The sequence below is a fragment of the Staurois parvus genome, unplaced genomic scaffold, assembly GCF_062004578.1.
Source record: "Staurois parvus isolate SC_StPar_1 unplaced genomic scaffold, SC_StPar_1.0 ptg000207l, whole genome shotgun sequence".
Classification (NCBI taxonomy): Eukaryota; Metazoa; Chordata; class Amphibia; order Anura; family Ranidae; genus Staurois; species Staurois parvus.
Window position 1 is genome coordinate 7500616 of NW_028318003.1, and position 22664 is coordinate 7523279.

A 22664-nucleotide genomic window follows, 5' to 3' on the forward strand; every position below is an offset into this window, starting at 1 on the left:
ATAAATATAAGGAAACCCGTTCCATCTCCCTGCACACCGCTCTGTACACAGCTCATCCTCTACACCCTCTCAACTGCCCCACTGCGCAGTCGCACACATCAATCTGTCCAGCACAGCACTACCCCTCCCTCTCACTGCCTACATTTCTCTGCTCCACCCTTGTCACGTGGCTGTTAGCCATCCCGGCGTCTACCCTTAGCGGAGGGGCGTGGCGGCGTGAGCGTGGGTTGCCGCAGTGGGAGAGTGACGTTGTCCAGTGTGGGGTAAAGTGGCCCGGAGGAGTCATTTACAATCCAGGAAGTGTGCGCAGTGCCGGCTTGTAGAATGGGGGAGTGTGGTGAGAGGAGCGGACTTCCCGGGCTCGTCTGGTGATGCTTCTGGGTCTGTGCGGTCGGAGGACACTGGGCAGAGTTCATGGCTTGATGACAACGTCATACTTCAGTGTTAGACCGAGGAGGAAGATGTCATACAGCATGGAGCAGCGCCTGGTGTGGGTGGACCTGGAGGTGAGCGGGCTCTGGGCTCACTGATCAGTGAGTTGGCGATTTTGGTGACGAATAAAGAAGAACTCCAGGCTGGATGGTATTCCATTATGTTGTATTGATCCAGCTGGGACCACTATAAGTCTACATATGCTGTCCTGACATAACCTACATAACCTGTCCTTCCAACCCCATGTCCAATCGCTAGCAAGCTCATGCAGGCTCCACCTCCGTAACATGTCCAAGATACGTACGTTCCTAACCCCAGACACCACTAAACAACTCGTTCACTCCCTCATCATCTCACGGCTCGACTACTGCAACTCCCTCCTCACCGGCCTACCTCATCACAGACTATCCCCGCTTCAGTCTATCCTGAACTCAGCGGCCAGACTCATCCTCCTTACCAACCGCTCCTCTTCTGCCACCCCCCTCTGTCATTCCCGCCACTGGCTCCCGATTGCCCAACGCATTAAATTCAAACTACTAACATTGACATACAAAGCCATTCATAATGCTGCCCCGAACTACCTCACCTACCTGATACCCAAATACCACCCAACCCGTAATCTTTGCTCCTCACAAGACCTCCTACTCTCTAGCTCCCTGGTCTCCACCTCCCACGCCTGACTGCAGGACTTCTCCAAGACTTTCCCCATCCTCTGGAACTCACTACCCCAATCCATCAGACTGTCCCCTACCCTCCTCACCTTTAGGTGCACCCTGAAAACCCATCTCTTAAGGGAAGCCTACCCCACCCTCACCTAACTGCCGATCTCCTCCACTCCTCCTACCACTCCATCCCCCATATCCACTTCCTCCTGTGCCACTATCCCCTCCCTCCTAGATTGTAAGCTCGAAAGGGCAGGACCCTCCAACCCCTCGTGTACTGTTTTGTTACTGTATTGTCTCATGTACTATCCCCCACTATAATGTAAAGCGCTGAGCAAACCTTTTGGCGCTATATAAATACTGTATAATAATAATATGCTATATGTACCACACCTGTGTGTATTCCACGCCTGTGTGTGCCGCATCTGTGTATTCCACGCCTGTGTGTGCCGCGTCTGTGTATTCCACGCCTGTGTGTGCCGCGTCTGTGTATTCCACGCCTGTGTGTGCCGCGTCTGTGTATTCCACGCCTGTGTGTGCCGCGTCTGTGTATTCCACGCCTGTGTGTGCCGCGTCTGTGTATTCCGCGCCTGTGTGTGCCCGCGTCTGTGTATTCCACGCCTGTGTGTGCCGCGTCTGTGTATTCCGCGCCTGTGTGTGCCCGCGTCTGTGTATTCCGCGCCTGTGTGTGCCCGCGTCTGTGTATGCCCGCGTCTGTGTATTCCGCGCCTGTATGGCTCTCCTTGTATACAAGCGTTCCACTATTTAGACATTTGTACAATCTTGGAATTGGCGCATGTGGCACCATGTAACCTAATTGCCGGGGCTTCCCCCAATGGCTTTTAAATACCCGAATTAGAAAGGGAGAGAAAGCATGCTTGAAAAAAGAATTGCTCGCAGTGAAGTGGAAGGACAAAGGGGATGTTTTCGTCCTGTCTTCCATTCACGCAGACACGATCATCCAAATTTCCATGGCAGCTGGTGTTGAGAAGCCCCTCTGTGTCCACGATTATAACCTTAACATGGGAGGGGTGAACTTCAATGACCAGATGATGACGCCGTACTTAGTTTCCCATAAAGCCAGACGCTGGTAGAAAAAATTGTCTATTTCAATTGGCTCTGTGCAACGCTTTTGTACTTTACTTACAAAGCAACTGGACGTAGTGGATCCTTCCTAAAATTCCAGGAAGAGATGATCACGGCTCTTTTGTATCCAGAAGGTGCTGTGGCCCAAACCCCAACCCAGATGCAGTGAGCTGACTGCATGAGAGACATTTTCCTGATGCCATTCCTGGTACCCCAACAGAAATATCGCCCCTAAAAAAAGATGTGTCTGTAGCAGACATGAAATTAGGTGTGACATCTGCTTATTTTGTCCCCCCTTTCCTGGACTCTGCCTCAAGGACTGCTTCCATCGCTACCACGCACTAATGGAGTATTAATATAAGGTACAGCACGGCACAGTCTAGGATATATATATATACACATACAAAGGGTTTCGAAAGACATTAGGTAGTCAGGAAACTGGCTGTCGTATTTTCAGAGACCCTGATATCTGGAGTTGACAGTTGTAAAAAAACAGTTTTTGTTTTATTGAGTTATGATTTTCTTGTTAACCAGTTCCCAACCGCGCTATGGCCGAAGGACAGCTACAGCGTGGTTGTATGGTTCTGGGACAATGTCTATGGACATCATTTCAGAACATGCACCCAGCGCAGTTGGTGATCGCTGTGTCCTACGGACACAGCTGATCACGTCATACGTTAAATGGCCAATCACAGCGGCCTTTTACCATGTGATCAGCTGTGTCCAATGACAAAGCAGATCTCCGGGCAAATACAGTTGCCGGCTATCGGCTGCACTTTCCTCACACTGTCATAGCATGAGGAAAGTACTGCCGAAAACCGGCAATTGTCAGCGAAGGGATCAGCACTGAATAACAGGGCACTGATGATCAGTGCCGCCTATCAGTGCAACATCATCAGTGTTTATCAATGCCACCTAACAGTGCCCAGCAGTGCTGCCTATCCGTGCCACAATGTTGCATGACCGCGCAATTGTCTTTCAAAGTGCGACCGCTGAAAGCTGAAAATTGGCCTGGGCAGGAAGGGGAGTAGAAGTGCCCAGTAGGCAAGTGGTTAACCATTGCTGTTTTCGTTGCAGTAATGCCATTTAGCTGCAGCACTGTTTATTCTGACAGCAACCAGGTCTTGCCCTCAGAACATATGTCAGTGTGTGTAGTGCTGTTGGAAGATATATATATATATATATATATATATATATATATATATATATATTTATTACGCCCAATCATGGGAGCCTGGGGTGGTCAGTGGGTGGATTGCTCCTATGCTTTGGCATATATTTAGAACTTTTTTCGGCAGGTCTCTTTATCCACACTGACCGATGTGAATAGAGAAATCTTTTAGGTTCTCCTTTTCTTTTTTTTTTTTTTTTTTTTTTATTCAGCCTACAAATTTCATATATGCCCAACATTAGAAGTGGGTGGATGCAGGGTGGTATATTCTAATGGTGGGCATATCACACACTTTTTCTGGCAGAGATTTCTTCTCTTTTTTTTTTTTTATCTGCATTCAGCCCACAGGCTGCTTAAGAAAACATAACATATATACCCAAGGATCAGTGACGTACTGGTACATCAGTGGACTTTGAGTGTTTTTTTTTTTTTCAGCCAGCGATCGGCTTTCATTTAAAAGAAATCCTAGTGACTAATTAGCTGCAGGATTGCTTTTACAAGCAGCGGGAGAAGATGCCCCCCTTCCTCCCGCTGCCTTCCACGGCTTTCTCGGACAATCCCATGACATCGGGGAACCTGAGATTGCAGCTGGCGTTTCTGCCAGTTGACCATATAGCTGATTGGAGACTGGAATGGTGCCAATCATCTCTATAGTCTAAGAAACTGGAAGCTATGAGATTTTCATCACTTCAGTTTCGCCAGACATAAACAGCGCCATTTGTAAATTGGGAAAGCATCTGATCACACCGATCTTGGTAAGATCAGATGATTTACTGCCAATTGCCATCACAGGGGATATTTACATACCCTGTGATAACAATAAATGTGATCAAAAAAATAAAAGGGACAGTGTTAATAAAAATTAAAGCGCACATGTTTGGAAACATTGCTGTGCAAGTACTATGTGACATAAAAAATTGCAATACCCACCATTTTATTCACTAGAACATCTGCTTTAAAACTATATATAATGTTTGGGGGTTCAAAGTAACTTTCTAGCAAAAATACTTTTTTTTTTTTTTCCATGTCAACAAAAAGTGTCAGAAAAGGCTTGGTCTTCAAGTCCACAAGCTTCAAATGTTAGGCATAACATGCCAAGATAACACCCCCCACGACCCCTTTTTTTTGAAAAGTAGATACCCCAAACTATTTGCTGAGCCATGTTGTCAATAGAATTTATTTTTTTACCACAAGTTTTTGAAAAATGACAAAAGTTTTTTTTTTTTTTTTACACAAACTTGTCACTTAAATGATCTATTGCTCACACATGCCATGTATATGTGTGAAATTATTCCCCCAAATACATTCTGCTACTTCTGCCAAGTATGGGGGTACCACATGTGAGAGACTTTTTGGCAGTCTAGCCAAGTACAGGACTCCAAAATCCAATAAGCACCTTTGGGCTTTTAAAGGGCTTTATTTCCTCATTACACTTCCTGACTACCTATCACATTTTCGGAGGCCATGAAATGCCAGAATAGTACGACACCCCAAGGAATTTGCTAAGAGGCAAGGTGAGTATTTTGCAGATCTCATTTTTTTGCCAAAAATGTTTGGAAAATGAAGAAGGAAAACGAAAACATATATATTTTTTTTTTTCAAAACCTTGTGAAATAAGATGGGATCTGCAAAATACTCTCCATGCCTCTTATTAAATTCCTTGGTGTGTCTACTCTCCAAAAAGGGGTTATTTGGAGGGGGGGGGGGGTGGTTTGGTGCCATCCTGACCGTTCAGGGCCTCTGAAACTGTGATGGGTAGTGAGTACACCATGATTGGTTTCAGTGGAGGTGCTGCCCCATTGTTGGTCTCTGTGGGAGGAATAGTGCCCCAAGACCAGATTAAGGGTAGCAAAGGGCCATATCCAGCCCTCGAGCCACAGTTTGGAGACACCTGCTATAGACCCTTCTGGTGGCCTGTGTGTTAAAACTCTCTACAACATGACTGCTGCAGGTATCCAAAACATCCGGGTGTGTGGAGTATCTGCCACAGCTGCACACTGTGCTACTTTACATTACTACAGGACATATGAGCCAGTGGGGTGGAACCACAGCACGTGGCATGGGGAGCAAGGCATTCAACATAGTCAAATAACTGCACATGTCACATTAGCAATGCAGTTGAATTTTAAAGCGGGTCTTCCATACCAAACCCACTCCCTAATACAAATGGTTTTATATTTGTTAACCAACTACTTGCCAGGAAGACAAAAAGATACTTGCAACCCCCCACTTCCCCCAATGCTTCTGGGAGGCACAGGTGACATAGGTGTGCCTTCCAGCAGAGTCCTGAAAACCTGGGAGAATGCCCTCTTGCAATAGTCTGAACTGTGTAATTTTGGGATTTCGAGCTCCCAGGACTGCTGGGAAGGCACAGTGACTTCAGTTGTGCCTTCCCAGTTCAGAGGCAAAGGTTAGTATGTTTGTTTTTCTCATGAATGGTTAATTTACAAATGGTTCTTCAACCCCATGCCACCATCTTCTGGTTGTCCTTTAAAGTGGAACTAAAGTCCCAATAATTACTTCAGTGGTCTGAGGTCCTTCCTGCCTCCTTGGATTCTTCTGGATGTACGTCCTAGACCATCTTGATTGGTCGGTACAGGATGATATCACTCTCATGCATGCACAAGAGTACAGTCATGCTGGCGTGCGCGGCTCAGTGTACACTCTACAGTTAACTGCGAGCAGGCAGGTAGTTATTTTGTTGCAGACATTGCATGTCTCTTGTGCAGTAAAGAACCTTCCCACTCGCAGTTTATTAATGAAGACTTTAGTTCCTCGTTAAATTAAAAGTCCAGGCTATTACTAACTAAGCCTAAAACTAATCCCACCCCCTTCTAAATCCTATTCTTACTAACTCTGTAAAAGGAAGATGCTTATACTTGCCTATTCACAGAGCGCTCCTGTCCGGTCACGTGATCCCCTCCCAGCAGCGGTTTCAGGGGAGAGGAGGGACAGCCGACAGCAGGTGCCCCATAGTAAGCCTGTAGGTGAGGTCACCGCACAGGCATTGCAGCCGTTGTCGGTGATCTCTACTCTACGCTGAAGCTGGCTGCTGGGGAGATCGCATGACTGGACCAGAACGCCCTGTGAATAGGTAAGTACGTATATGCATCTTCCTTTCACAGGATAGTAAGAAATGGGATTGAGAGGGGAGATGAAAGCAGGTTTAGGTTTTGTTTAGTAGAACCTGAACTTAACCATTTTACGTGGATGTGAACGCCAGCAGATGGAGGTGGCTCCCTGATCATGTGTTTGGCTATAAGAGCAGTCACATGAACGAGAGCCCACAGGATTAAAGCAGTGACCAGGAACGGTTGGTGATGGCTCAGTCAGTGTGCTGGGAGCACACTCTAGAGCAGTGGTGGTCAACTTTCCTGATATGGGGGTCTCGCGTGCGGCCCCTGACATCACCTAAGGGGCTGCACATAAAATTCAGACTGCAGATACACAACAGAATATAGTCAAAGACTATGGCATGATAAAAGAGATGGTCTGAAACTCTGGACATAATACAAGAGATAGAGACCGTGGACATGGTACAGGAGATTTTCGGAGACTGTGGACATAACCTAAGAGGTGTTTAGGGACTGTGGACATAACCTAAGAGAAGGTTGTACACTGTCAGAGGCTGTGAACATGGCATAGGAGCTGTTGGCTAGGGAAATACTCTGAGTGAGACTGCTGGGAATCATGCTGGTATGTAGCATATTTGTTTACAGGCTGGAATTACTTTACTTTCAACTCTGTAATGACAGGTCCACTTTAAAATGATCCTTTACTTAGGAAATCCAGAATAAAAGTATGATAAGTGTATGAGCAGAGGTAGAACCGCATATCAAGGCAATCAATAGAGATGAGAGCTGAATTCATAGATCTTGTGCTGGTAAGTTCTCGTCAACTTCTCTCTCCCAAAGCTTCTTTGGTCCTTTTTAATGTAGTTTGTAGCCTCGCTGTCCAATATGGAGATGCAGAAGATGTGGGGGGTGGGGCCAACTTTTACAGAAAATATTGAGATTTCTATATCATTTTGCCTGCCTGTATCTACCTTGGATCTATTGATTGGCTTTGGAGTCATTTGTTTACACATTTTTCATCTTGTGCTCAGTGTGGTTTGTCCAGTTTTTTTTTTTTGTGTGTTTTGCTATGTAAACACAGAAAGAAATCGCAGGTCTTTAATTCTGTTTATCCTTGAAAGGCTTTTTGCATACACTGCCTTGAAAGAGTATTCATACCCCTTGATATTTTCCACATTTTGTCATGTTACAACCAAAAGCATAAATGTATTTTATTGGGATTTTATGTGATAGACCAACACAAAGTGACACATAATTGTGAAGTGGAAGGAAACTGATAAATGGTTTTCAAAATTTGTGACAAATATCTGAAAAGTGTGGTGTGCATTTGTATTCAGTCCCCTTTACTCTGATACCCTTAACTAAAATGGATTCAGTTTCCTTCAGAAGTCACCTAATTCGTAAATAGTCCACCTGTGTGTAATGTAATCTCAGTATAAATACAGCTGTTCTGTGAAGCCTCAGAGGTTTGTTAGAGAACATTAGGGAACAAACAGCATCATGAAGGCCAAGGAACACACCAGACCCGTCAGGGATAAAGTTGTGGAGAAGTTTAACGCAGGGTTAGGTTATAAAAAAAAAAAAAAAAAAAGCATCCCAAGCTTTGACCATCTCACGGAGCACTGTTCAATCCATCATCCAATGCAAAGAGTATGGCACAACTGCAAACCTACCAAGACATGGCCATCCACCTAAACTGACAGGCAAGGCAAAGAGAGCATTAATCAAAGCAGTAGCCAAGAGGCCCATGGTAACTCTGGAGGAGCTGCAGAGATCCACATCTCAGGTGGGAGAATCTGTCCGCAGGACAACTATTAGTGGTGCACTCCACAAATCTGGCCTTTATGGAAGAAGAAAGCCATTGTTGGAAGAAAGCTATAAGAAGTTTTGTTTGCCATGTGGGGGAAACAGCAAACATGTGGAAGAAGGTGCTCTGGTTAGATGAGACCAAAATGTAACTTTTTGGCCTAAAAGTAAATTGCTATGTGTGGCAGTAAACTATAACACTGCACATCACCGTGAACCCACCATCCCCACTGTAGAACATGGTGGCAGCATCATGTTGTGGGGATGCTATTCTTTAGCTGTAATTGCAGCGAAAGGTGGCTCTCCAAAGTATTGACTCGGGGGCTGAATACAAATGCACGCAACACATTTCAGATACTTATTTGTAAAAAAAATTCTGAAAACCATTTATTTTCCTTCCACTTTACTATTATGTGCTACTTTGTGTTGGTCTATCACACAAAATCCTAATAAAATATATTTACGTTTTTGATTGTAACATGACAAAATGTGGAAAAATTCAAGGGGTAGTAATACTTTTTCAAGGCACTGTAGCTATATACAGTGAACTTAAAGGCATAGTCCACTGTTTGCAAAAATGTGACAAATGCACTTGCGTTAAAAAGTAAGAAATGTGCATTAAATGCATTAAATCTGTAATCCGTGCACTGTGGGTGCAATGGCTCCTGCATGGTTTATGTCCCAGGCCCCAAGTATGAAACTTTTGTTATGGGGCTGGAGAAAATAATCGTAGGACTAAAAAAGAGGTCACCAAACTTGGGCCCGTGTGAACTGTGAGTCCCTCTGCTGCGATGACAAGTGAGAATTGCAGCCGTTCCATTCACAGCTGTATGGACCCCTGAGAGAAGCAACCTACAGTGCAAGGCGGGGGGGGGGGGGGTTGGGCAATATGACCATGTTTTACATCACGCCATAAATATGGTTGTAACATGAATCATGGTTAGAAAGGTGGACTAAGCCTTTAATGAAAATCATGGTTAGAAAGGTGGACTAAGCCTTTAATGAGAATCATGGTTAGAAAGGTGGACTAAGCCTTTAATGGGAATCATGGTTAGAAAGGTGGACTAAGCCTTTAATGGGAATCATGGTTAGAAAGGTGGACTAAGCCTTTAATGGGAATCATGGTTAGAAAGGTGGACTAAGCCTTTAATGAGAATCATGGTTAGAAAGGTGGACTAAGCCTTTAATGGGAATCATGGTTAGAAAAGTGGACTAAGCCTTTAATGGGAATCGTGGTTAGAAAGGTGGACTAAGCCTTTAATGGGAATCGTGGTTAGAAAGGTGGACTAAGCCTTGAATGAGAATCGTGGTTAGAAAGGTGGACTAAGCCTTTAATGAGAATCATGGTTAGAAAGGTGGACTAAGCCTTTAATGAGAATCATGGTTAGAAAGGTGGACTAAGCCTTTAATGGGAATCATGGTTAGAAAGGTGGACTAAGCCTTTAATGGGTATCTGCCTAGAAAGGTGGACTAAGCCTTTAATGGGTATCTGTCTAGAAAGGTGGACTAAGCCTTTAATGGGAATCATGGTTAGAAAGGTGGACTAAGCCTTTAATGGGTATCTGTCTAGAAAGGTGGACTAAGCCTTTAACCCCTTCGCCGGCGCCTCCTGGTCCTTTAAGAGTTTCAGATTCCGGGAGGCGGGGCAGGGTTTAGAGTCATGGTCACATGATCGGGAAAGGTCCGATCGAAAGAGGAGATCGGGACCTTTACGTGAATACCGGACATGTGTGCTGGGAGTGCGAAGGGCGCGCGCTGTTAGCACATGTTCATTTTTTAATAGAACGCAAATGTGCGGCCGCTCGGCGTCTAGGCCCAGACACCGGGAGGCCGCACATTTGCTTTCGGCCGGCGTGAAGAGGTTAAAGGGTATCTGCCACTTCCTTTATGAGAACATTCCCCCCCACAAGCTAATATTCACAGCCATTGCCCCTCCCCTGTTGCTTCCATGGAGCCCTCTGTAATGCCAGTTACTTCTGGTTATAGGAAAGCATAGGGCCAGAAGTGCCTTTCTTTCGTTCTCATACCCTTACAATATAATAAAACATAATGCAAATGTCATGCTCCCAATTTTAGCTCTGATTCCATAGGGAGTGTGTTGGGTCCTGCTTGCAACATCCTGGCAGAGGACAGGCTTTCCTACTCTTTGCATATTTTTTGCTTTATACACCTGGAATGTAATAAAGTGTAGCAAAAAAATCAAAAATGTTATATATTGCAGCCTCCTTGTAGATGATGTGGTGACTTCCTTTTTTTTTTCCAAGTTCTTTTGCTTTATTTTCACCTGCTGATCCTGCAAATAACACTTCCTGTCTCTGGGTGGCATCATCACTCCTCCACCATATTTATGGAGGGAGCCATGGTTGTCACCTTGGACTTAATATGGACTACAAACATGTCTGTATCTCTTCATCTCCATTGCATCTCCATACAGGAAATGACAACGACCCTGTATTCAGGCAAAATCGACAGGTATTTGTTGTATTCATTGAAAATGTTTTTAGCTTTGAAAAAAAAAGAAAATTAGGCAGCTGCCACATCTAAAGACACTAAGCTGCAGTTTATTGCATGTTTGTTCTGTGGGTTTAGTTGTCCTTTAAGCTGATTTAAATTAAAGCTTAGTTATGTTTTAAAAATAGCATAGACTTTGAGAGAAATAATTTTTGCTCTAGTGCAAATAGTCGGCCTTATTTTGAGTACTCACAGCTTAGAGGATTAGTTCATGAAAAGTTGTTCTGGAACTGCAGAGAGCAACAAATTTTTATTGTTTTGTAAAAACATGATTTTTAAATGTACACTTTTTTTTTTTTTTTTTTACAATGAATGTATAACTATGTTTCCTATTTTTTAAAAAATTGTAGATTATATTTTTTGTGTGGGTTAGTAAGCATTTATTTTTTAAAACCATTTATAAAAATTTGTGCACAACATCATCATAACGTGAACAAAATTGGCAGCACTAGAGCACTATCTTTTAACACTCTGGGTACTGGACTAAATATAATATAAATAGTTCAGCATCTCAAGATGGGGCAGCAGTGAAATGGTTAATGCTGAAGTTGAGCATAACACTTTATTTACCTATGTTAGTATGTATCCCATTATGTTCAGGTTACTGCTTCATGTATGAATCTTTCCTTCATGCTGTTGGCTACTGCCCAGGTGCTGCAGGGGTGCTCCTATGTTTCTTTTCTGCCCCCCTCAGCCTTTCACACAACTTGTACTCTTATTGTCCCAGAATGCAACGCTGAAGCTGAAGGAGTGGATGAATGACAGGATATCTACCTCCCATTCACAGACCACATTGCAGTGTGGGGCTGAACAAGAGAAAAAACTAAGGCCCTATTAACACATAGTGCAGCGACCAGTGTTTTATCGCACTGGGTGAATGTAGGTCACTGCTAGGACACACAAAAAACAATTGTTTCTATGGGGTAGATTTGCTAAAACTGGTGCACTCAGAAATGGGTGCAGCTGTGCATGGTAGCCAATCTGCTTTTAACTTCACCTTATTTGATTAGGTTTTGGCAATAAAACTTGGAAGCGTATTGGTTTCTGTGCACAGCTGCACCAGATTTTGCACACTCCAGTTTTATTAAATATCCCCCTCTGTTTCCTGTACACCCTGAAACACAGTCCAGGGGTGCAGTTCAGTGAGCTTGGCTAAAATGCAGACATGCAGGGATCACGTTGCTGTACAGCAATGCAACACAGCGCAGTGCTGTGCAGTGACATGAATGAAAGTGTCACTTTGCGCACTTCAAATAAAGTGAACACTAAAAAAGGGAACTGTGTAATGCACAACGCCCCCTACCGCCAGCTCACTGCAGCCAAGACTGAGAGGTGCCCGCATTCTAATGCATTTTAGTGTGTGGAGAGTGTGGATGAGGCTTGTCAAAGCCTTCTCAATACAATATTGGCTTGGTTTTTGAGTTTTGCATATTCATTTTGTTATTAAATATATACTGATTTCCAATCTAAAACACTTCCAATTTTACAGATGACTGGATTGGATATTACCAAGGACCAAATAATTGAGATGGCTTGTATAATAACAGACTCTGAGCTCAACGTCCTTGCTGAGGTAAGTATTGCTGTTGGTGATCACCATGGTTGGCCTGGATAATAAAGGGACATAACCCTGATTTTTATATTCATTTTCTTTATATGTTGTTGCTTTATATATAGCATTGTTGATGATTTTTACAAAGAATGATCTGACCCAAAAAAAATTTCTTCTAGCGCCATAAATTCATAGACTTCTATGTGCTTAACCATTAGCCGCCTGGCCAATGGCCGTTTGGCGGCTTCAAATGTGTCTCTTCACTCCGGGTGCACACCATTTGGCGTGCTCCCGCACATGCGCAGTTTGCGCTAATGCAGAGCGGCGCAGCAGTGCGATCTGTCACCGGCCGTGCACCTCGGACACGGCCGATGACAGATCCGAGTACCGGCTCCCGTTGCTGGTACCATGTGACCTGCTGTGACCAATCACAGCAGGTCACATGACAGTTGTATACAATGGATGGCTTCATTCATGATGCCATCCATTGTATACTAGTGCCTAGCTGTGAATGGTCACAGCTAATCACATGCACATGTCATGTGATTAGCTGTGACCAAATCACAGCTAAGCACAAAAAAAAAAAAAAAAAAAAAAGCTGAATGAATCGATTTTCAGTCAGGTAAATACTTGCTTATAGCAAATTAATTCTTTGCTATAAGCAAATTGTGTAAAAAAAAAAAAAAAAATTACTGATCACTTCCCCAAAGTAGTACAATGTTACTATGGTAACATTGTACTACTTTGGTCATAGTAAAATATGAAAAAAAAATCTTAAAAAAAATGTAATAAATTAAATATAATAAAAAAATATATATATATATATTTTTTTCATACTGTCACCAGTCAGTGTCCCTGTTAACCGCCATGCCAGTTATATGATGACGCTGTACTGCACTGGTGACAGTATGTAAAAAAAAAAAAAAATAGTGAAAATAATTTTTTTAATTTTTTCATTTTCCGAAAAATTATGACAAAAAAATACAACTTCAAAAAACTCGCCATGCCTCTTATGAAGTACGTCGGACTGTCTACTCTGCAAAAAGGGGTCATTTGGGGGATATCTGTACTGTTCTGACATTCTTGGACCTCAAGAAATTAGATTGGCTGTCAGTACTTCAGGATTGATCAATATTCAGATATATCCCATAGTTTGTGAACTCTATAACTTTCCTACAAACTAAAAAATACATCCTAATTTGGGTTATTTTCACCAAAGACATGTAGCAGAATACATCTCGGCCTAAATTTATGAAGAACAATTATTTATTTGTAAACTTTTATAACAGAAACAAAGAAAAATGTGTTTTTTTTTTTCAAAATTTTTGGTCTTTTTTTGTTTAGCAAAAAATAAAAACCCCAGCGGTGATTAAATACCACCAAAAGAAAGCTCTAGTTGTGTGAAGAAAATGATAAAATTTTAGTTTGGGTACAGTGTTGTATGACCGCGCAATTGTCATTCAAAGTGTGAGAGCGCTGAAACCTGAAAAATGGCCTGGGCAGGAAGGTGTAAACTTGCACGGTATTGAAACGGTTAATATAAACACTGTACTCTCTAAATGTGGAGGATGACATTAAAGTGCCCACCTTCACTTTTTAGTGCCAGCATTTAGTACATTTTCTGCTAAAAAAAACAAATCTAGTAACATGGTCATAGCTACTTGCTTTATACTTTAATGTTTGTCAAGATCCCATAGTTCGGTCCAGTCTATACTACCACAACGCTGCAATTTTCAAAACTTGCATCATCAGGGCAGTCCATCATTGACATCTGCATCAGATCTTGCACACAGAGGATCTGAAGCTGCTGGTGATTGTTTAGCTGATGCTTCGTAATGTCAGCCGTGCAGGTAACAGCTAAATTAATAATGTTTCCAAGATCACTGAGATCTTGCTCTTCAGCTCTGAGAACCTGGAAGGCACTGGTGCTGTAGCCTTCCATGATACAGCTGGAAGGCGCTGTCTGTCACCAGTGCCTGTGGGAATATGAGGCATAAGGGCTTGTTCACACTGCAGTATTTTTCCGCAATAGAAAAATGCAGGTCCTTGAAAGAGCACACAGAAAACAGTTGTTTTCCATGTATTCTGTTCACACAGCAATGGAGTCCCTGCGTGCTTTGCAGTGCGGAAAAATTCATACTGTGTGCAGCAGACCGGACCTCACTTGAAGGTTTAGTGTGCTCTGTGTTTCTATTCACTGGAGCTGAGCTGCAGTGCATGGAAATGAATGAACATAGTGAAAAGTATACCTTATGGCACCTCTCCAAGCTATGGATAGAAAGAAAAAGATCACCCCACAGGCAAGTGAGAAGAGGGGGAGCCTGAGTCCGAGCGATTCCAGTGTCCTCCAATACAAGTGAAGGGATGAATGCTGCTCAACTAACTTCCAGGTGTCCAAAGTTGAGGAATGGCCTCAGGCACCATTCTGGCCATACCCTCTGAGAGGGTGTGGCTGCTCCTAGCTCACTAGATGGGTGCTACATGCGTCCATCCGTTCACACGGAAATTAATTAAATTTAATTTTGATATTTCAATGAAGAAGAGAAGAAAAAAGTGCAGTTTGATGCATTTAAACACATTGCACTACCACCTTCCAGACCTCACACTGACAGGTGCCTGCACAGTAAGGCCTTGCATTTTACCGTACAGGCCACTGTGAACAGGCCCAAAAAAGAAAAAAAATATATAATTTAGTTTTGGAAAGTTTATAAGTGTAGAAAATAGATGCAAAATTGCCTTTTACTGCAAAGGGGTGACAAGTACACTTTAAAATGTATTGCTGTGTCCTACAGTATATGGGGAGATTTAAACAATCGGGTATTAATGAAAATTATTAGTAACTAATGATATCCTATTATTGCTAGCAGCCTCAAAATAGCTTCTTTATCAGTGTCATTTTCTATTTTGAGATAATAAGCACTCTAAATTTTCCTTTTTGAATTGACAACTTGCACTTCTCCTTTTTAAATCTAGAAATCAAATCTTTGTGGAGTATTTATAAATCCAATCACTAAAATACCATCTAAGCTTAAGTATGTTCATCTATTTTCAGTATCTTTTAATTTTGAAACTTATTGGGAAATACCTGGTGGTGATTCTGTAGTGAAGGTACTTTTTCAGACACTTCTTGTTATAGCTCACCTTATCACATTTTCTTCCAATGGTGACTACAAGAGGCCATGCCAACACACCTAGCACAGACTGTGTCTGCAGTTGTCACCATGCAGTCATCACTGACTTGCATGCATGACTGGAAGTGACTGTAAAGAGGCTACAGGAAAAACTTAGGCACTGAAATATAATAAAGAATAAAAAAAGTATAAAAGTTATTTCTTAAAGGCAGTTGTTTGACATACAGTGCCTTGACACATTTACATAGTACTTTAATTCTTTATTACCCTTCTGTTAATAACAGGGTCCTAACTTGATCATAAAGCAATCTGATGAGATACTGGATGGCATGTCAGAATGGTGCAAAGAACATCATGGAAAGGTAATATTCATGTGTTGATTTTAGGGTACAAAATAAATATAGAAAGCATTGGAGAACGCTGAAAAGAATATGCTCTTTTCATTGATGTTAATAATTGTCATGTTGTGTTACTGGCCAATTAAGGGATTGTATGGTTTGAGATCTGAAACTTTAAATCATGGAGGTTTCACTGAGGGAGAGAGCTAGAGAGAGTGCTGATTGCAGTAATATTGAGAGATCTAAGCAACACAGGGTGAGTTGTGTTATTAGGAGCCCTCTTACTAAGGTAGCACGGTGTTGAAGCATTTTTCATTTGGTCGCGCTCTGACCTGTCTTCAAGGCCTCACAATGCACATATAGTTACATAGTTAGTCTGGCTGAAAAAAGACAAAAGTCCATCCAGTTCAACCATAAAAAATGATTCAATTTGCTACTGAAGGGGAAAATATTCCTTCCTGATCCCCCGAGAGGCAATCGGATATTCCCTGGATCAACTATACCTATAAATGTTAGTAAGCAGTTATATTCTGTGTATCTAAGAAATAATCCAGGCCTTTTTTAAAGCAATCCATTGAGCTGGCCAGAACCAACTCTTGAGGGAGTCTATTCCACATTTTCACTGCTTTTACTGTGAAGAAACCTTTTTGTGTTTGGAGATTACATTTCTTTTCCTCCAGACGTAAGGAGTGCACCCTTGTCCTCTGTGATGACCTCAGGGTGAATAACTCTACACTGAGTTCACTGTATGAACCACTGATGTATTTATACATGTTGATCATATCCCCCCTTAATCTCCTCTTCTCAAGAGAGAATACATTCAGTTCCTCTAATCTTTCCTCATAGCTGAGCTCCTCCATGCCTCTTATCAGTTTGGTTGCCCTTCTCTGTACTTTTTCCAGTTCCCCAATGTTCTTTTTGGGAATTGGTGCCCAAAACTAAAATGCATATTCCAGGTGAGGTATTACTAATGATTTGTACCGGGGTAATATGATATCTCTCTCTCTCTCTCTCTCCTTTTAATACAAGAGAGGATTTTGCTCACTTTAGAACCTGCAGCTTGGCATTGCATGCCATTATTAAGCTTGTGATCTTCCAGAACTGCCAGATCCTTCTCCACTGTTGATTCCCCCAGTTGTACCCCCCCCCTAGTATGTATGATGCATGCATATTCTTAGCCCCCAAGTGCATAACTTTTATCAACATTAAACCTCATTTGCCACATATTTGCTCAATTAAACAGTGCATTGAGGTCGGCTTGTAAGTTGGAGACATTCTGTAAGGACGTTATTCCACGGCACAGCTTGGTGTCATCTGCAAAGTCAGAAATGGGATTTTTAATCCTAGACCCTATAACGTTTATAAATATATTAAAAAAGTAAGGGTCCCAACACTGAACCTTGGGGTACACCACTGACAACCCTAGACCATTCAGAGTATGAATCATTAACCACTACTCTCTGAATACGATCTTTTAGCCAGTTTCCATCCATTTACATACAGATTTTTCCAAGCCCGTAGACTTTACCTTACACATTAGCGGTGTGTGGGGAACTGTGTCAAACGCTTTTGCAAAATCCAAGTATACCACGTCCACCGCCACCCCTCTGTCCAAGTATACCACGTGCACCGCCACCCCTCTGTCCAAGGTTTTGCTCACCTCCTCATAAAAAGAAATCAGATTTGTTTGACAATTTCTATCTTTCATGAATCTATGCTGTCTGTTGCTTAAAATATTTTTTTCCAGCAAGAACTCATCTATGTGGTCTTTAATTAAACTCTCTAGTATCTTCCCAACTGTATACGTTAAATTAACAGGTCTATAATTACTTGGTAAAGATTTTGACCCCTTTTTAAATATTGGCACCACATTGGCCTTACGCCAATCCAGTGGTACTATGCCAGTCATTGAAAAGTCCCTAAAAATTAAACAATGGCTTTGAAATGACAGAGCTCAATTCTTGAAGGACCCGTGGGTGTATGCCATCCGGTCCAAGTGCTTTATTCACCTTTTTATTTTGTCTAAATATTTTTGGATCATATCAATTGTGAGCCAATGTGAATCATCTGGAGCTGTGTCAAGACCATGCCCATTATGGACAAGAGCTCCCCATTCTCCTTTTGTATACACAGAGCTGAAGAAGGTATTATTTAATAAATTTACCTTCTCTGTGTCCCCAGTCACCCACTTCAGATTATTTTGTAAATGGCCTACATGCTCGGACCGGACCTTTTTTACTATTAATATATTTGAAGAATTTTTGGGAGTTTGTCCTGCAATTTTTTTGCAATCTGACATTCATTTTAAATTTTTTTGCGGCCTTTATTTCCTTTTTGCATATTCTGTTATATTCTTTATAATGTTTAAATGATCATAGCATTCCTTCATTTTTATATTTAATTAAATCTCTTTTCTTATTATCTATATCTTTTTTAACTTTGGCCATAAGCCTCATAGGTTTAATTTTTAGCCTTTTAAACTTGTTGCCCATAGGTATATATGTTGCAATGTGTTCACATAGTCTTTTTGAAGAACTCCCATTTCTGTGTTGTGTTCTTCGATATTCCCTACTGCTTCAAAATCCACTATTACCAGGTGTATAAGGCAGCTCATCTCAAGAGCTTAGGCTGTAAAGGATAATATACCTTCAGTTTTTTTACATGCTCACTCCACCAGATTGGTGGTTGTTTTCTGGGCATTGTGCCATTAAGCCTCTGTTACCTTCACAACATTCTACCAGATGGATGGCCAAGCTTCTGAGGACGTAGCTTTCAACTGCAAGGTTTTTGCAGTAGAACTCTGACTTGGGTCCATTGACCCTTGTGTGTGTGTTGGGCTTGTTGGCATATTTCTGTTTGCTTTGTTGCTGCTTACCCTTGACTTTCATTGGAGATCTCCCAAGGTCTGTGAATGGAATCCATGAAAAAGCTTATAAGATGATTACAAGAGTTTTTTTTCTTTTTTTCTTTTTTTAAATAAAAAAGGTAGTGGTGCGCTGAAATGAAATTTCTGGTGCTAAAACCAATACCGAAAATTCAGAATGCTTGTGGCTGAAAACCAAACCAAAATGTCTGCGTACGTTAAGGTGGGGAGGCTCCAATCCTTCTTCCTTTTTTTTTTTTTTTTTTTTTTATCGTGTGTGTGTGTTGTTTTTTTTAAACTTATGATTTTATTGCTATCACATAGGGGACTGGCTTTTTTTTTCTTCACTATAGCTCACAGAATTGGCTGTCACTTTCCCCGGAGCTAAAGGAAACTGTTTCTTTTATCTCGAGGAAAGAAACAAAAGGGAAACGTTTCTTTTAACTCAGGGAAAGAAAGTAAAAGGAGACTTTGTTTCTTTTAGCTGGGGGAAAGTGACAGCTAATTCTGTGAGCTATAGTGAAGAAAAAAAAAAGCCGGTAATTACATTTAAAAACTGGCACTGACATATAGTGACAGCCGATCACTGTATACACTGCTCCTCTCCTGCCTTTCTCAGCCGTCTGCCCCCTCCCCCCTTTCACATCTGCAGTGCACACAGTCTCTTGTATCGGCACTGTATCGGCTAAATTTTTTCCTTTTGGCAAAATGTCGATAGGGCTATTTTCGGCCGAGCTATTTTGGTGCATCCCATTAAAAAAAAAAAAAAAAAAAGAGTAGTTGTGGTTGCGTATGATCTTTTGTGGAGCGATGCTGCCCACTTTTCTTAAGTTACTTCCAGGTTTCCAGGCCTAGGCAAATGTCATACATCCCAGGAGTCTTCAGGTGGGGAGAAGGGGTTTTCTCAGCTAAGCACACCCTCCTGCATGCCAGAGCTAAGGGCTGATGGATTCCAGGAAGTAAATGCTATGTGAATCATTTGCCCTTACTCAAGATAGCTACTGCCAGGCAATACTGGGGGGGTTGAAGTAATTTCCCAGCAAGGGGGGGAGGGGGGGCGTGGCCAAGCAGGGCATGTGAACGGCTGTGCTTCACAGAGCTCCCGTTACTAATCCTATCACCGATCTTTTACCGGAGAGATTTTTGTGGCTCCTGCAGAACAGTCCTGGGCACTTCTACATCCTAGAGGTGAGCCTTTACCTACAATGATGACCCATAAAAACAGGGAAAATTTGGCCAGCACGGACTTCCAACATGGCACCTGCTACTCCACAGCTGCAGCATTCTCTTAGAGGAGGAGGTGACGAGATGAAGGAGGCTGCTGGAAGGTCTGGTAAGACAAGCCGCCCTGTGGGGAAGGAGAGCTCCCGGGACATGCTTTATTACACCCAGAAGATCACAGGATCCCAGAATTCACACTCAGGCAGCCCCCACCATTTCTCCCCCTGTGCTGCCTGCTACTCCGTTACAGCTGCAGCCTTTGGGAGAGGAGGAGGACATGCAGGCTGGGCAGTGTACAGAGAGGGACACTGATCACACTGAGAAAAAGCAGCCAACTTGAGTGGATATCCTTAAGGCTGTGTGGCATTGTACTGCATCGGTACACTCTGTGAAAGGACAAGTGGTGGGATTGAGAGAAGTTAACTTTCTCAGACATGACATCCAAAAAATAAGAGAAGGACCACAGCTGTGAAGAGTCGCATAAGTGACCTGGAAGATAAACTTCTCCCATTGCTCTCTGATAAGCGCTCTACAGCACAACTAGCTAAGACTAATAATGTCAGAATGGATGCTCTTGAAAACTGTCTGTGATGCAACAACGTACATATTGTAGGGCTTCCAGAATGCATTGAGGGAAGTAACCCCACACAATCGAAACCTGGCTAATTGTGATTTCTGGCAAAGAAGCATTTACTCCTCTGTTTGCAATAGAATGGGCACATCGCACTCCTTGCCCTCTGGACAACTGCCCAGACCTGTTTTGGTGCATCTCCTCAACTACACAGATAGAGTGATCATACTACGACTGGCTAGGGAGCATTCCAACTCTTCAGTTCAATGGGGCTAAAGTTTCCTCTTAGCTTGACTTCTCAGCGGAGGTGCAGCGTAAGAGCACAAAATTGCTTGAGATTAAAGGTTGCCTCCGGACCCTGCAACTGACAAATGCTATGCTGTACCCTGCTTCCCTGAAAATCGTTACCAATAATTCACACTTCTTTGACTCTGCTATTGCTGCCTCGGATTGGGTGGACATGCACGAAGCTCAACTGCGCCATCGTCCACGCAACCCGGATGATTTCCTCTTGCTACTATAATTTCTTTGACAAACTGAGATAACTGGTATACCTTGTTCATTCCTTACCGGGAAGCTATTTCTGTAGACTGCCGCAATACTGAGCGCTACCCATTGATGTAATAATTGAACAATAGCACTAGTATCTGAATGCCAGTTAACACTATGCGATTCTATTTCCTTGCACCTGGATCTCTGCAATCTAGCCCTTCGGTTAAGCAAATATTCAGTTTTACGAGATGTTTCCTGGAGTTGTTTCGTTGGGCACGGTTATGCCACTGTTCCTAATGAACGTTCAAACTGCTCTTTCCAGTGTTGACCATCTTAAATACCTTTTTTCTTTTGTAAGTTGTGCGGTGCCCTGCAATATGGAGCATGGTCTTTCTGACTGTTCTGAGGGGGCAGTGGAGCCTCTGATACGATACGGAGCTTCTCCTTTCCTAGTGATATCATAATGCTACTACTTCTACCCAAATTATGGAAGACACTCCTTTGATTTCATGGCCTCAATGACCCACTGAAGAAGATGATGGTATCTACAGTACTACGTAAACATCACCCTTCTATCTGTGGCCTACAAGAAGCTCCTCTCACAAGGAACACCCTGTCTATGGCATGGTTTCTGTGGGTGGGGTGGGTGTATCACTCCACCAACACTGCCTATTCGCATGGAGTGAGTGTACTGATACATAAAGCCATACCTTACCGGGAGCTGGTGTGTGAAACTGATCCTGAAGGAAGATTTGTATTCCTGTCTTGTAAACTATATTTTGTTACATGTCTTAGCAGTTGTCTATTTATTTCCACCCTTTTCAACTAATATTTTGAGACAATTGGTAGAGTTTTTGTTTGATAAGCTTTATGTGCCGTTGTTTGTGCTGGGCGACTTTAATGGGCATTTGGATCTCACTTTAGATAAGCACCCACTGGCTGTCACGGGTTCCCGGGCTAGAGGGACTGCCCTTGGTTGATTCTTGACTGAGGTAGATTGGGTGGATTGCTGGCATGGCATATGCGTTTCCCCACTTCCTATCAGTTCTCCTGCTTCTCTAAAACCCATAGTATGCTTTCTTCAATAGACTTGTGTTGGAAATTCAGTAGCAGTCTCTCTAATTAAAACAATTACTTATGGCCTTAGAAATGTCTCCAATCACTCACCATTAGCGGTCAAGTTACAAATTAAACCTTGGTCTGCTCTCTCTTGGGCACCTTGGAAATTTAAATGCTTTTTGGTTGAATTTGATCCCTTCCCATGACACTGTAGCACAACAGATCAATGACTTCTTCCATCATAATGATCTTCAGGCAGAACCTTTACTTACGTGGGAGGCGTTTAAGGCATTCCTCCAGGGAGTATTTGTGTCAGAAATATCTGCAATTAAGACTAAGACGCGGGTGCACGAGGCCCAGGTTACCCAGCAGGCACAAATGTTGGAGTGTACATATATTGATAACCTGACTGAGTCTAACAAACAGGCATGGCTATCGGCGCCGGAGGGGCTTCTTCGCCTGACCAGCTCGCAGGCTGAGAAGAGGCGGTTCTTTGTTAAACAAACATTCTATGAGGAAGGTGAGCAGACTGGCCGCTTGTTAGCCAAATTAATCCAAACTCAGCGCTCAGTACAACCAATTGAGTAGTTGATTTACTCAATGGGTACATTAGTGAATACTCCCCCCACTAGTATGGCAGAGCTAGTTCATTATTACACGGACCTCTACTCATCTAAATCCTCATCCTTATTTGA

At 42.6% G+C, this 22664-nt stretch overlaps 1 protein-coding gene across 2 annotated transcripts in view; it reads left to right on the plus strand.

The window, feature by feature from the left end:
* The first annotated feature begins 210 nt into the window (after positions 1–210).
* Positions 211–22664, plus strand: part of REXO2 (RNA exonuclease 2) — a 37817-nt gene continuing 15363 nt past the window's right edge. The window contains exons 1-3 of one of the 2 annotated variants that reach the window (XM_089678608.1): positions 213–506; positions 12232–12315; positions 15710–15787. In XM_089678608.1, the coding sequence (XP_089534734.1) occupies positions 372–506; positions 12232–12315; positions 15710–15787 (297 nt within the window). In that variant the 5' untranslated portion in view covers positions 213–371. Of the gene's footprint in view, positions 507–12231; positions 12316–15709; positions 15788–22664 lie in introns of both variants that reach the window. The other variant, XM_089678609.1, reaches the window with a different exon arrangement.